Here is a 16,805-nt window from a genome sequence, read left to right on the forward strand (position 1 = left end):
GGTTGGACATACAAACTCCACCGGGCTGGATTCTTTCAATTTTGAGGTGTTTTTTAGTGACCAAAGAGTTGATTCATGCTCATTAAACTACTAATCAAAGTAAAAATATATCTCATAACTTCATAACAGCTCTTTGAAATTCACAACTCTTTCATTTGATAACAAAACCCTTTCCTTCAACCTTCCTTTTTATCATAATGAGATTTTAGGAACAGAATGGGCATCATTACATGACCTAAAGTGGTCTAACCTTGTAAGTAGATGAAACCTTATGTATCACTGATATCATGTTATTTTGGGGCTGGGCATATAGCCCAAAACAAATTCAGTTATAGGACCAAGGTGCATAACCGATTATGTTATTTCTAGAGAAGTAAGAAAGAGAAGCAACATTACATATAATCACACACACACAAAACTAAAGAATCATCAATTTCACTAACCATGCACTAAAAATCCATCAACTTGGGGGGAAAATTAAGAAAGAAACACTTGAAATTGAAAGCTTTTACACAGAATCCTGATTTTCTTTCATAAAAATGAATGGAAGCTCTCCATCTTGCCAATCAAGAATAATACATTACTATCGCAACAGCAGCGCGATGTCCATTTCTGAACTTTTAAAGGTTTCTACGCTTTTACCACACAATCAATACTGATTGCAATCTTTGATTGTGTAGAAACCTCACATGGTATCTAACAGCCACAGTGGATGATTGTTCAAGCCCTACACATCAATCATTTTCAAGTCAAATTTAATTTCTTGATCAAGAATTTCTAGTCCAATTGAATGGGTATCAAAAATCAAATCCACACACTGGATCTTACTAGAAGATGTCTGTACTTGGTGAAAAGAGGATTTAGGTAACACTAACATTGGAAGTTATTTGCTAATTAAGATGTCGCCTCCTTGGTAAAAAGTTCCACTGAAATAAATTGCTGTTCAAATGTTACCAAAAAAAAGCCAGGATGTTCAGGTTGACCTACCATGGGCAGTCCCAGACATGTGTGTCTGTGTAGTCCACATTTTCCACTTTGAGGTATTCTTTAAAAGTGGGATTTCTCTCTATTGTTAAAGCTCTTTTCTTCACACTAGTGTATTACACGAATGTGGCAAGCTTACATTAATGTGCATGCAATTTGGAACCCATGCCTGCCGATAGGCATGAAAGCAGGTGCATGGGGTACATTCTGCACCCCTGGGCAGTGTGCAGGACCCCTATTTGCCCCCCTATTGTTGGGGGATGATTAGAAAGGGGGATCAGAGTACAAAAGAGTGTAAAACTTTGTTCAAGTTAATACTAAAGGAGCTATAGCTGGGTATTCATTATTCTGTATGGCCATAGGCTTACATGACAGACTGCCATCCATGACAAAAGCTAGTTTGGGTCTAAAAGAATCAAGTTACTATTAAGGGTGTTTTTAGTTTAAAGACTTTGAGAGGGTTTCCCCTCATTGCTTCATAAGCTCAAGATCATAACAAATGGCCTCTAAACAGATAAAGCTTCATTTTTCTTGTAGTACTAGAAAAGAATAAAAATTCCACTTCCATGCATTATATTTGCTGGAGTTACACAGTAAAGGATTTACCCAAGCTCAATTCTGATTCAGAAATAGAGTGACCTTCATTTTTTCCACTTTTCTACATGATTTAATTCATTTAATAGCTGAATTATCATAATTTGCTTCTTCCAACCATTAGCACATAATGTAAAATGTTCGCTTCTACATCAGTTTGTCTTTTTTTTCATCTTGGCTGATTTTCTTGTCATATTCTTATAAAAATACCTCCTATCATCATTTGAAATTTTGCCCTCACAATCCACCTACTGAGATGTAACCAATAAATTAAGCCAAGACATTTCTTCAAGGAGATCCTACTCTCCCCTATAAGTCATAAATTTATCATTATTTGCATTTTAGAAAATGATATGTTTAAAAGCAATCCTGTAAAAAGTTCCAGAAAATAACATGACATTTCGCACTTGAGACCTGAGAAATGGAAGCCAAGTAAACAAGATGTCTGTTTTATATACACATTCTATGATTTCAGCTTACATCTCTGGTTGAAAAGAAAGAAATAAATTTATGCTTGTTTGGGTTTCAAGTATTTAGGAAAAGCAATAAATCTCGCACCAGTATTCAAAGTGTGGCTGTGACCTTCTCATGGTGAGAGAAACAAACAATAAGCTTTGTGCCGTTGAAGATTTATGCGCAGCTTTTGTGATTCAAGTTCTATCTTCACATTCTGTTATTTTACAAAAAAAATGTTAGTGCTGCACATTTTTACTAGCCTTTTCATGTCCTTCTAAAATGCCAGTAGCCTTTGTGGAAAGAAATTACATTCTCCTTTGAAATGTAAAAGAAAATGAAACATAAATGAACCAGAAGTATTTACAAACCTTCAAGAGCTGATGTTGAATTTTGTCAAGGAAAATAAAAATGGGCAAGTGATAGAGATGAAAAGATAAGGGCAGTATCAAATATGAAAGCTACACGATATTTCCAATTAAACTGCATTAACAACTGGCAAATGATGGAATAAAGAGATGAAAAAAAAACACATTAATTTATCGCACAAAAAGAAGTTCTTTGAAAAAAACACATATTCAATACAGCAAATATCAATCAAATAAAAACAGGTCTGTTCAAATCAGTATAAAGTCTTGAATTTTTGCTGTCAAAATCAAGACCCGAGATAAATATTCTGGGTTTTCTTGATTCTTGAAATACATGTAAAAAAGAGTAATTCTGGCTACAAAACAGCAAAGATTATTGAACTCGACCCCATTCTTCAAAGAAAAGCAAAATGCATTTATATACTGGCGGAATCTCTCAAAGAAAAACAGTATCGTTTTCTCGCTCCTGGCTTCGGCAACTGGGTGGTTCGTCGTTGCTGATGCAAGATGGAAAACAAGCTAAAAATGGCAGAAAAATAAGTAGAATAAAAAAAGGACATGAAGAGCTGAAGACTCTGACATTTATGCCCCATTGCCACATGATGATGGCTGTACAAACAATGACCACTGGGCATTTGAGGAAAATATCAAATAAATGTCTGAAATTACATAAAAGTTCTCTCGGAGATAAGACAGGACAGAGGGCGGTCTCTGGCAACAAGGTGTTTCCTTTCGCCCGCAGTAATCCCAAATGGATGGTCTGGGAGAAGGGAATAAAAATAATTCATAAATTGAAAGATACCTTAGATGCATGCATCGCCTTGAGTGTTTATATTGATCGGTAACTTCAATAACTGAACTTCAACTTTGTGGTATGTAAGGTCACCAGCTGGGAGAGGGGGTGGCTGACTTCTGCCCAAAAATCATTTTAATTCTTCAAGTCCAGAGGAAAAAAAAGTGATTTTTATCACAGCTTGGTTTTGATTTTGGTGAAATTACCTGTCGTTTCCTTCATCCTTCTTTGATTTTAGTGACAGGATTGATGGGAAACAGATATTGGTGGTGATTTTGATGATTTTTTTTAGAAGGGGAAAACTAAGTTTGAAATAGGAATTTGTTTTAAATTGTGCGAGTAATATCTTTATGAAATTTGGAAGGGTCAATAACATGACAGCATTTCTGTTTGCTATAAGAATATAAAAGGACAAGACCGATGCTGACAACTTAATTATTCTGGAGTTAATTCAGGAAATAGTTTGAAAATTGCGCTAATTCTTCAGATGTCACTGTTTATCACCAGGAGCTGGACATAGAGGAACAGAAGATCCTGCGTCCAGAACTGAACCTTATGTAACTTATGTATGTATGAAATCAACAATGCCTTTGGTCAAATTGTGTTTTGTGTGTTGCAGTAATTTGTTAAATATGAACCTCTGGTGGTAGGTATGAGGAAAGAGAAGGGTAGGGGTCTAGGGGACCTACTTCAACACTGAACTTGAAATCACCAATTCATTATAACAGCAGCAAATAAATCCATATAGGACTTATGGCATAAATGGCAGCAGGGAGTAGGAGGAGGAATTAAAGGAAATGGACAAGTTCAGAAGTTCAGCAACTATAGAAATAAATTGAAAAGGAAGTGAGGACGACTTATTGGCAGCAATCTTTCCTCAGATACTGCACATTGTCACCACCCGCTAGCCTAATTGCATTCCATCTCATGCCGCTCCTCCCCCTCGTTTTAACCAGCCCAACGGAAGCCCAGCGTGTCATCATCCATGGATGTGTGTTGGCCACTTCCACCCACATCAAACTGCACAACTGGGACTGGGCATTTCAAAGAATCAAAGTTCCAATAGCTTTGATAGGCCTATGGTTCTCAATGGAAGGTAGATTTATTCACAAAACGAGAGAGATGGATGTAATTAATATATGTGAAAGATTACTAGGAAAAATGGCCTTATGTCTGATCTGTACACAAAATATGAATAGAAGAGGGCCAAATTGAAAGAGGTTTATGAGCCTTAAAGATGCATAAAAGTCCTAATTATAGAAACTTTAAACAGACGTGGCCCTTTCTTATCAAGCATTCCCGTTCAAATGCGTTTTATATAGAAAAAAAGGAAAGTGTTTACTTGCGCTCTTTCCAACTGAACTAAAGATAGCCCATGTCATCACCAAAAATAGGTGAGTCAGTTTTCCTAATAATTCGGAAAGCCTACGACAGAAAAAACAAAAACTTTTTGACATGCTGCTCAGGATGGTTTCATCGAAATCGCTACGTCCCATTTGCAATCTAAACATCCCATACCTTCTAGCACAGGGTGATGCGGTCAAGCCTGCCATCTCCATGGAAGAAGGGTGATGGAAGGAGTATGGGGTACAGGTTTGAATAGGGAAGGTATGGTAGGAGGGGTGAGGGGTGGGGGAAGGAATAATGGGTGGGGTAAGAAGGGTAGGAAGAGGGAAGATATGAGATGAGGGGTTAGGGGTGGGGTTAGGAGGGTGGGAAGGGGGAAGGTATGAGATAAGGGGGTGGGGAAAGGGAGGAGGGGTGGGGTTAGGGGGGCTAGGGGTGGGGAAAGGGAGGAGGGGTTGGGTTAAAAAGGTGGAAAGGGGGGTTAAATGAAGGGTTAGGGGTGTGGAAGGGAGCAGCAGTTGGGGGCAGGAGGATGGGAAGGGGGAAGGTATGAGAAGAGGGGTTAGGGGTGGGGTAAGGGAGGAGGGGTGGGAAGGGGATTGGTAAGGAAAGCAATCTAGGTTCATTACCAGTTCTCTGCATCCCATAATCATTCCTACCACTTACATTAGGGGTTTGGAGAGGTCCACAGGTTGGAATGTATGATAAAAGCAAGTCAGATTGTTTCTCCACATCCTATAACGAATCCAAACATCTTGCATTGAGGGGGGGGGGTGGTCGCTTGCTTTATATTTTTTAGTTGCATGCTTAAAAATTAAAAGAACAATTAGAAAATAAATAATTGTTTCTTTAACAGCTACCTTTCAATTTTTATAATAGTGACAGGCTGACAGGTGATGATTTCAATCTACCTCATGCATTAAAAACAACCAAATGTGAGCTGAGCTTTGAATATACGTTTGGGGAGCATTAAACACAGCTGAGTATGAACACTATTCAATTCCCCCTGCCCCTCACCTCTAGATGGATTTGACCTCATTCACACCCATAAAAATTGCCTGGACATCTTAACTATCAATTATGTATCATACATCCATTTCCCAAAGGCAATTAAACTAGATTCCAATTATTCCAAACTCTCAGTTCTACTTGGTGATCTCGCACCTTTGCTACTTGCTCACAGGTCCACGCACAGCGGAAACAGTGGTGCAAAAATGTACACCAGTCAGTGTTAAGAGCGTCAAAACCACGCAACTTACACCAGTGTTAAATTCATTGTGTTAGCTCAACACCAAATTGGCATCATAACATTCTGTGTTGTATTTTAATGCCTGAGGGAGCAGTCCCACTGGTGTCATATCTAACACAGCACTTTTTACAGTGCAGATCGATACAAACATTTCGTAGAAGTTGGCCCATATAGCACGGTTGACTACAGAACAGATATCATCGGTTGTCAAAAGTTCATTGAACAGTTCTTATCAAATTCTTGGTCCCCGAGGTCACGTTCACATCCGTTTGTCTTCTTCAGGATAAGATGACCGACTTCGTTTCTCTACTGGATAAATGTTTCGAAGCTAATCTGTATGAATCATTTATGGCTAATGCACATCCGTTCATCATTTCCCAAATAACATTAATCACAAGCCTCTTGAACAATTTGTTATCTTATCTACGAGACACTTGAAAGGCCCCATTCACATCTTGTTACTGTAGTCTTCCAAGACATAAGAGAGAACAAGTTCTTTGGAAAGCTTAATTCACACAACTATGAGGTATCATCTTCCTGTTGTTCAGATGCTTCAAGAAAAGCGATGGAAAGTAAAAAATAACATATTACAATGATATTCTACTTTTTATATAACATATTGCTTGAGATCATCTCTAAGGAATCTACTAGGTACCAAGCCTTGCAAAAGAAGTGCCCTGTGTTTTTTGGGCTCATCAAAACCCAAGCTCTTCCTATATGTATTTTTATGTAGCACTCATTCACAACTCTTCAGACATGTCACCTTTTCCACAGAATCAACCCAAACAGGGACCCATTGCAGAAAGAGTTGCGTTTGAATGCAAGTAAAAAATAAATCCATCGCAAGTCCCAAATGCACGCTGTTGATTGGTTGAAAATCAAGATGCGCATGATTTTTAGAGTTGCGATTGTTTGCAATTCTTTCTGCAACAGGCCCCAGACCTGCTCTTGTTAACTCCACATCTTGATTGTCCAATTCTTAGAACTAAGAAATTTTCCCATTCTTCTCCTTTATTTTTTTTACACTTTGGGAGTTTGGACATTCATTTCCAATTAACATATTAAAAAGTATTGCCAGATCAGATATTCATAATGGCCAGCTAATGCTAAAGTGCAAACAATGCCATGACCTGGTTTGTAGGGACCTCTAAAGGACTAATTAAGAAATTGTCCCATCACTTCTATACTCGGCCACCACTTTCCAAGAATTCCCCAAGACAGATTTTAATAAATGGTCCACTAAACTCCAAACATGCAATATCCTGATTCTTGGGACGCCTCACCAAGAAATTCTTATTCTCCTCCTGCTTCTCATCTCGGTCATCCGCCTAATCCAAACATCTCACTCCACCGGTCCCGGAGTGATGCGTTCATCTCCATCTCCGAAGAATCCTTCCAGAGACAGACAGATGTCTCCCAGCTTCATTCCTCGCTTCATTTATCTTGGGGGCAGGATTGTTCAGACAACTAGACGATCAATTATCATCTACTGTAAGCTAATCTATGAATCATATTGGATTGCCCTAAGCAAGCATCAACTTCAAGTTGAAGCCTTCAGCTTGTGGCCTCAATCTTTTGTATCTGGAGAATATGTCGCAGACGATCTTTCCCTGAATTCAAATCTGTTGTGAGAGGTTTTATGGAAGGGTCGATTATAGTTCTTCCTTTTAATATTTCCAGAAGTTCAGATCATGTTGAGAGTTAAAAAGCAATTGAAGACAAATTTTCTGCTCCAATATTCTTCACAAATTAACTTCAAAATTATTTGAGCGAATATAATTTGGTTCCTTCAGAAACTAGTCATAAATCAAGCAAGCATTTTAATATTACATAACATATGACTTCTAAGATGTTAACATAGTCAAATTCTCGATCCCCCTAGCTACTCAGCTACAATGCCAAACCAAAGATGACTAAATGGACGCTTGCTATTTTACTCTTAAACGGCTCATTATGATGAAACGATGGTGATTCAACTAATATTTGACATAGACCGGGTTTCTTTCATTGATATCACATTACTCGTAGAGCGCAGTAACCCACATTCCCACAGCAGATATAGTTTTTTCATTCTGATGGAGTATTAAGACCATTCTTAGCATGTACCCAAGAGCAAATCTTCCTCTCCGTCCCCTCAACCGGAAATGAACCAATGATCAATATTTAAAGTAGACCGACTTACGAAATGACCGTGACTCATCCTGAAGAAATCAAGCAAGATTTGAAGTGACATTATAAAGTAAGAGGGTTTTCCTCGAGACCATCTTCTTCTTTGTCACTCAGATGCTAAATATTTTTCCTGTCAAATTCAACAAAGCGGAGCTTTTCTAAGTGACATTACATGAATGGAAGAGGCTGGAAAATGCGCTTCACTCTGAATGAGAATATAAAACAGGGGTGTGAGTGGTCACAAATAAAAAATGTGAAAAAAGCTGAAGAGTATTGAAAAAGTCTGAAATAGAAAGAGCTCCCATACTTTTTGTACAGAGAGAAGCCAAATATAAGCTGAAATTCAGCTGAAAATTAAAACAACAAAAAATCTGAAATCAGATAAAAATCTGAACCCTTACACCCCCCTTGATGAAAGGACATAAAAGCTTATGACATGGCCTATTGATTACATAATGTAAGTAAAAAGAAATAGAACAATCGAGTATAGGCTCGTATGTTTCACTACAAAAAGAAAATGACAAAAATTATGGGTTTCCCATCAACTCAAACTAAATATCTCTATCATTACATATATTCCAATGTCTTTATCTTCATCAACACATTCTTATAACTTCTTTTATTTTCTCTTGCATATGTTCCTCAGATTTATTTCAACTCCCATTCTTCTTGTTTTATGAACTTATAAGATTTGCTGTGAATTATGGGATCAATCTGGACTTGCATTATGCTTTCTTAATCTCTCCACATTTAACTGTTTCACGTCTGTAGAAATACAGTTGATTTGAAATTAAAATTTGAAACTATCAGGGTAATTCAGCCAATAAGATTATAAGAAATTCTTATCAATCAATTAAAACTCATCCAACCATCAATTCTCATTCAAATCTGAATCAAGATTTTAATTGCCACAAGAGCTCCAAGTTTGTTTGCCTTGTCGATTAGATGGACTAGTTTGTTCAGCTCGATATATATCACAAGCACGAACGCCAAGGTCGTGAAAGTTCACCCAGCACATCTCAGAATCTTCCATGTATGCTTTTCTAATTGATTGGGTGATTGTTTTAGCATCTCGTTGAAGCCGACCGTCAGCTACCCGAGCCAAGTGTTGATCTAGCTGCGTGATCGCAGCCGCTGGAAGTCATGGCGGTAATACGATCGCTTTGATTGCATTACAATGTGCTCGCAGCGTGCCTCAATTAGAGTTCGTTTAGAAAGAGATAGAAATATGCTCATTGAATCTTAAGAATTCTTGATTGCTTTCTATTTGTCTTCTACTATGAAATAAAAGAAGCAACCGAATGATAGACGATAAAGAGAATAAACACTACAAACCTATTGATCATCAATTTTGAGTCATTATTTTATTTCATCTGTTCATGTACTTACATTATAATAATAAAGGTTAATGAATTCTTGATTTTTTGTTTACACTAGCAGTACACTCAATGCCATGCTCACATCAAATTTATCTCCCCTCTTTACTCCATCCATTCCCATAAACCCTAATTCAGAGGTGTTTGATATTTTAATTGTGTTAAAATATGAGCACCTCATCATTCATCTACTGAGCATGGCTTTATAATTTGACCGTTTTCTATGGGGTGTGATTTTCCATATTTCTAAAGTTTAAAGAATGCTCCCCATCCCTCTGGAAGTCCATCATAAGTAATTCAACACTGCCGCATGATGATTGATTTGAATGTATTTGAGCAAGGGGCCTTTTAATATTTAAAATATTTCCATTTATTACATTGCGCCCCCATCCCAACCACTTTCCCCCGATAATCATTTTATTGATAAATTGGCACCCCATCACAACATTATCTACAAGCAGATAAATGTGTTTTGGAGGGAGGGGTGATTTTATCGCATTTTTAATGATTATTCTGGGCTCTCACAAGTTCCCTCCCCCATCCAGTACACTAGATACACCCTAAATCTTTGGAGTACGGTAGACCACATGGATGTCATCCTGGCTGTCATGCACTCACATCTTAATCCTAGCGGACGTCACGGCCAGCATGGGCCAAACTGATGATATACGGCTGACCTCTCAGCTTCATCCATTAGAAAGGGTGCTTCAGTGACAGCGTCACGTTCATCACCAAACTACTCCTCAATATTCTCATGCATATGATGGAGTCTCCACTGATGTTACAAGTATTGGTTATAGCTAATTGGTATAATACTACTTCAGGTAACTTCACCCAAGTCAAATCTTTTGGGATCATTTCAATATGATCGAGATAAAATTCCACCTAGAAGAGGCATATATAACACACGTTTCGCATAATCTACTCCAAAAATTACTTTGACGAGGCAAATATTCAACTAATAGAAGGTCAAGTTATGCAGGTTTGCCTACAGATGGTCAGTTTCCAAACTCAGCACCCTCAAATGACAGGTGCAATAGTGTGGTGAAAAAGCTGTCCCTAAAACCTGGTATTAATAACAATATTATGACTTATTTGTCATCAGCCAATTACAATGCACTATTTCAGTAGCTTGTGACAACTGTCTTGCATTGACATCCATTGTTACCTCGGGACATGCATGCATGTTCAGAAACTCACCTGTGCCCAACGCAAAGAAGAAACTTTGTTTCGGCTTGGCTTCCAGGATTGCCTTCACCCTCATAGCCATCCGACGATTCCTCTTATAGATCAACTCGTGACGGAAATAACGATCAATCTGATTGGCCAATTCAATCTCCTCCAGAGTCAGGGTGGTATTTTGCATACTCGGAACCTGTGCAAGTTTACAAGAAAAAATCAAAAGATAGATAAGGTGAAAGGTTTTATAATTTCCTGAGGATTCTCCAACATATGACTTCTGCACTATTACAGCCTCACACATACATGTAATCTAATTCTAAACTTAATAAAAGAAAAATGCAAAGTATAAATGCAAAGTACTATTTGTTCTCCTCTCATGTGGAGCGTTGTGGCCCAGTGGATTAGTCTCCGGACTTTGAAACAGAGGGTCGTGGGTTCGAATCCCAGCCATGGCGTAATTTCCTTCAGCAAGAAATTTATCCACATTGTGCTGCACTCGACCCAGGTGAGGTGAATGGGTACCCGGTAGGATTTTTCCTTGAACGCTTTAGCGCCTATTAATATGGCGGCTCAGCTACAGCCGGGGTAATAATATGATACAAAGTATCAAAGCGCAGTTGAGTATATGCACATAGTAACTGCGCTATATAAATGGACATATTATTATTATTATTATTATTCTAAAATGGAAACATTGATCAGTTGTAAGGTGTGTGTTGGCCTTTAACCATACAACTGTAAGGGTCAACCCGTCAAAGTTCAATCGATCATGTCTAAAATCTTCAATTCAAATTCAAGTGAAACGTAATACGCCTCACCAAACTAACATCATAAATGAATTAGATTTACCATGAACAATAGCAAAACAGGGGCATTGCAAGTTCAAAAGTGATCTTTTCAATATTGTTTCCTTGTAGTGAAAATTGACATATAATTCATTTACCTGCACAGAAGTTCAATTAAGTCACCACAAACATGCTGTAATTTAATTGGAAAGGCTCAATTGAATTGTTTGCTACACCTTAGCGCAAGTGGAAGTGTGTCAACGTGATAACTCGGTGAAATTTACCACTGTCAAAAACACGTTGATTTGATCGACCTGCATGTCAAACTCCAATTCATTATGGCATGCTCCTCTCCAGCGTGCCTTTGGGCCGAGAGTCGAGTTCTTTCTTTATTTTCTCATTTTCATAATTAATGAGTCTGCAAGCAGTGAAGTATTTATAAAGCCTACTCCAAAGTTGAATTTTAATAAGACTGATCAATAAAATATTCAGACATTCCAAGCCATTAGTCGCGACCTGTCTACTCTTTCAGAATTATGCAGACATTTTCTTTTCTGTTTAAAGTAGACACCATTTGCAATTTGAACAGGATTTTAGTGATACTCAACTGCACTTATGTATAAAAATAAGAAAGCTGCCAATTTATGCAAAGTCTATAGTGCCAATAGTTTCTTTTTTTTCCAGATGAAATGTTGTGGAAGATTTGATTGCTTAAGTCTGAACAGAAGGGCAATAAGAAAAACCAACCCAGACATGGGTAAATAATATGGTACTTTCACAAAAGTTGTGACAACAATAGCACAAAAAGTGCATTAGTGGATGCTAATAAGTTGCACTATTATTTTATTGAAGCGATGCAAGTGGACTAAAATAAATGTGTGAGCCAAAATTCTCAGAAATCTGCACTTGTGAAGGTGTAATGGCATCAGTCATGTGTTTTCATTTTTTTTTTAACTTGCTCAAGAGAAAAAAAGTTTATAAGTTTTTCTTGCAATGGGAACAAGTTTTAACTTTTATATTCTGCAAGCCAATACTTGTTTGTTATATGCAAACCCTTCAATCAAGGAAAAAGGTCTGAATATCCAGCCCAAATCTCTGGCAGTGACTTGTGTGCACAAGATTCCTCTTGGTCAGGAATTGAAAACGCAAGCAGTATTTGTGTTAGTCTTGAGTGCAGACCCAATTGTTGATCAAAGTTTCAATCAGGGTCTGTGCCCGCAGACTAGTTGAGTCATACTGGTAAATGAGCCACATAATTGGTGTTCAGTAAAGTGCATGGGCTCGGATCATTTCACCTCAATACCACTCCATTCAGTGAACAGCAAACACAGAAGGTGGATGGGGGTCACATCTCTGGCAAACCAACGTTTTGTCGAGAGCGATTCAATTAGAGGGTATTTGGACTGAAATAGGTGGTAAAGAGGCAATAAAGTGGGAATCGAGACTTTGGTGAGCATGCCTGTGCAATTTGAACATTTCCAATGGAGAATGCAGGGGTACAGCACCTTCCATTTTAAAAAGGTTCTCTGACTTTTGGGGGCTGCTTTTTGCAGAGAAGTGGAATTACTTTCCGAAGTGCTGTTAAGAATCTGGGATTTTCTAAATTCACCATTACATGAAGTGAAAAACTGTGGTGTTGCTTGGTTGGTTTTACTCTGGTGTTAACTTTGCCATATTAGTTGGTATGGGCCAACATATTACCACACCTTTGATTGTTACTTGAACACTATTTGGTGTAATGCTCAATCTCTATGGTGTAATTCTAACACCTCAGGGTGTAGTCCTCTAGCCTAGGGACACCAACTGGGTATGACAAAACATATGTTCCTATAACACTTTTGGTGTTATGTTAAATCTCTAGGGTGTAATTTCAACACCTCAGGGTGTGGTCCTCTAGGGACACCAAGTGATTATGACAGGGAGGCGCGATAGCTCTGTCCGTAGAGCAGGGTTTGGGGGTTCCGGTGACCCGGGTTTGATTCCCAAGTGGTGCGCTAGTGCCCTTTGGTAAGGCATTTATCCTCATTACCAGGTCCCTCAGAGAGGACCTTAAGCTGTTGGTCCCCTAGTTGCTTGCTCACAGGCATTCATGCTTTCTTAGCAGTCAGGTAAAAAACCTCGGTATAACAAATATATTTGCTACTTTAACACTTTTTGGTATTATGTTCAATCTCTAGGGTGTAATTTTAACACATCAGGGTGTGGTCCTCTAGGAACATCAACCGGTTTATTACAACACATTTGTTACTTTAACACTACTTGGTGTAATGCTAGTCTCTAGGGTGTACCTCAGGGTGTAGTCTTCTAGGGACACCAACTGGGTATTACAACACATTTTTTACTTTGACAGTCTTTGTGCTATGTTAAATCTCTAGGTGTAATTTCAACACCACACGGTGTGGTCTTCAAGGGACATCAACTAGTGTTAGATTTGACACCCTAGCATGCACTTACCTGAGCTGTGTCTTGGCTGAATGTTGCTAAGTTGAGATCCCCACAGTTATAATGCCATATAAGATCTTCTAACGTGGCCGTCTGTCTAATGGTTCCAGCCCTTATTCTCTCCTGATGCCACAATGTTTGGTTCAAAGCGAATATTTCCTGCAAGAACGAAAAATGAAGTTGGAAAGGATGAAATTACTATTTGACAAGTTTCTGCACATTTGGTTCAAGCAGGGAAACAGGAGATTCCTGGTACAAGCATACATACACCCTACTAAATGTTTTTAATGCTAGAGACGATTATAATGATAAATGGAATTGATGAATTAAAATGATGATAATATAGGGTAATATAATAACATAGGGTATTTATCTTGCGCTCATATCCACCTTGTTAGGTGCTCATAAGCATATTGTGATATCATGAGCACCACCACTGGCATCTCTTTAACAGTATCATCATCATCAGTCATCAACATCATCATCACTCCCACCACCTCCACCATTACCATCCTCCTCTTCCTCATCATCATTGCCCTCATCCTCATCATCATTGCCCTCATCATCATGGTCGTCATCATAATAGCTAGCTCCATTAAAAAAGTTGTTTTTCCCCTGGTTGTACCTCTTCTTAACAAATGCCATGATTAAGTACCGTATCAATTTAATTACTTGTCTATTTTACAAATTACATCATATCTCTATAGAATAAAAACAGTAAGCTCACAAGCAGGATAATACATGTAATCCATGATTCAGGTACATATGAACTTTCATGAAGTCAACAAACAATAAACATCAAAATCGCCCACAACAACATCAAATAAGCAACTGAATTCGACTTAGAAACATAATCCTTCATGATGGATGAAATAGGGAATTTCTATTGAAATTCAAGACCTGTCGATCCCGGTAAAGTAGAACAATGATTAATACCCCGGGCCTCTTTATCAGACTGGTATTACTTCCACGCAGATGCCCCGAAATAGGAAGCTCAAAAATATGGAGTTTTCATATTCCATTCAACGAGCACCATTAAAGGCAAGCTTCAGGTTTGTCAACCCATGGACCGTGTAGAATGAAAAGTGGAATTGCCTGGAATCTTTAAAATTCTACCACATGTCGAAGGGGGAATATTTAAACACAAATGCAAACGATCATTGCAAAGATAATTTATTTACAAATGCGACAGTATCTGGGATGCCAGAAATGTAAAGTAGGCCTACACATATTGGTGTATGTTAATGTTAAGTTTTATTTCATGAAGATTATGGAGTGTAGATAGCCTCATTCTTCTTAACTGCACTGAAATCATACTGATACAAAGATTTGACCAAATTGGCCCAACTTTCCCTACCAGATCCCGTACAAAAATCTAAGATTCCTACAAGCTAGTAATTAGCCATACAGTAGGTACGTGGCTGACATGGCAGGCAATTATCAAGCGATTAAATTAGAACAGTTAATGAATATTTTTTAAGCTGGTCACTAGCTATCAGCAAGCTATTGAATATATGTGAGGGATGTGATCTACCTTTAAAGGGGAAGTTCACCCTGAAAAAACTTTGTTGTAAAAATAGCAGAAAAAATAGTAACAAATATTGCTGAAGGTTTGAGGAAAATCCGTTAAAGAGTAAGAAAGTTATTAGAGTTCAAAATTTTGGATTTGTGACGTCATAAACGAGCAGCTGCCCCATGTGTTATGTAATATAAAATGTATGAATTTCAAATTTTGTATGGTTCCTGATGGCTTAATTTTGTTTTCTTTTCATGATCGGGTGTGAAATGATTTGTCTATTGATATACAAAAGTTACAATGAAAACCATTTTCAATTTTCTGAGAAAATGACATTTCATTGATTTTTTTACCATTCGCTATGTAGGAATGCTGCTCGCATATGACGTCACAAATCTTATAATTGAAATTCTAATAACTTTTTAATTATTTGATGAATTTTTCTCAAACCTTTGGCAATATTTTTTATTATTTTTTCTGCTATTTTTACAATAAACTTTTTGTCAGGGTGGACTTGTCCTTTAATCAACTTCTGGAAGTCCAAGTTCATGGCTGTGACCATAAACCTACAGTGCGTCAACCCTCTCCCCTGCTAGCCCCCCTCGCCTCCGGGGAAAAATATTGTCATGGAACAAAACACTCTTGTCAGAGAAAATATGGTGATACGATTTTAACATTTCTCTAAGCCTGCGTGGTTGGGTTTTTAGAAGTCAGGGGAAGGTGGGACCCACAGAATTAGGTTTTGGGAGGTATCAATCAAGCCGTCAATCTGGATTAAGAGGAAAAATGGATGTAAAAGGGAGCAGCTTACAAGCAGAAAGGCGGTAGCGATACAGCAGCCGCGTGTACGAGCACAAGTCACGCAGGTTGGGTTGGATGGTGTGGAGGGGATACAAGTCATGTTACAAATTGTAACACATGGCACAATTGTGACAGTGAGGTACAAATGAACCAGATGTAAAGGATTTGAATTTTCGATTACAATGTCCTTTACGATTGAAGTCTACAGGAGCAAAATTTTCACAAAAGTTGAAAATTTTATATTCCACTCAATACATGTATACTGGAATGCCAATGTCTGATTTGTAAAAAGGGAATTGTTGATTTGGCCATCATACTCGGGGTGTGCATTCTACTTCCCCCCCCAAAAAAAAATATGTATTGCACTGCATACTATCTTAGGTAAAAGTTTGTTACACTGTACTACCATATTTATGTAAATACCAGTAAATGCAATTGAACAAGCATAATCAAGCGCACAATGTTTCTAAAACTAGTTATTCTCCTTATAAATTTTCATCTCATTATACCATTGCTATCATTATAATCACAACCACAATAACAATGGCTATTTCTACAATTCTAGTTCTGTTCTACATCTACTGATCTGTTTCAAATAGGTTGATGATATTCAATTTCTAACTGAAAAATCTTATAAAGGATTTGCTGTTGTACATATTCACGCAAATGAATTAACAATCATTTTATTACACTATGTTCCACACAGAAAACTTTCACGACCATGTTATTACTTCTGTAAGTTCCTG

At 37.9% G+C, this 16,805-nt stretch overlaps 1 protein-coding gene across 1 annotated transcript in view; it reads right to left on the reverse strand.

Moving 5' to 3' along the window:
• LOC121424517 (metalloprotease TIKI1-like) overlaps positions 1 to 16,805 on the reverse strand; it is a 56,050-nt gene that overhangs the window by 23,066 nt on the left and 16,179 nt on the right. The window contains exons 3-4 of the mRNA XM_041620232.1: positions 13,755 to 13,901; positions 10,534 to 10,708 (exon numbers count right to left, since the gene is read on the reverse strand). Of these exons, the coding sequence (XP_041476166.1) occupies positions 10,534 to 10,708; positions 13,755 to 13,901 (322 nt within the window). The remainder of the gene's footprint in view (positions 1 to 10,533; positions 10,709 to 13,754; positions 13,902 to 16,805) is intronic.

This window comes from Lytechinus variegatus, chromosome 11, assembly GCF_018143015.1.
Source record: "Lytechinus variegatus isolate NC3 chromosome 11, Lvar_3.0, whole genome shotgun sequence".
NCBI lineage: Eukaryota > Metazoa > Echinodermata > Echinoidea > Temnopleuroida > Toxopneustidae > Lytechinus > Lytechinus variegatus.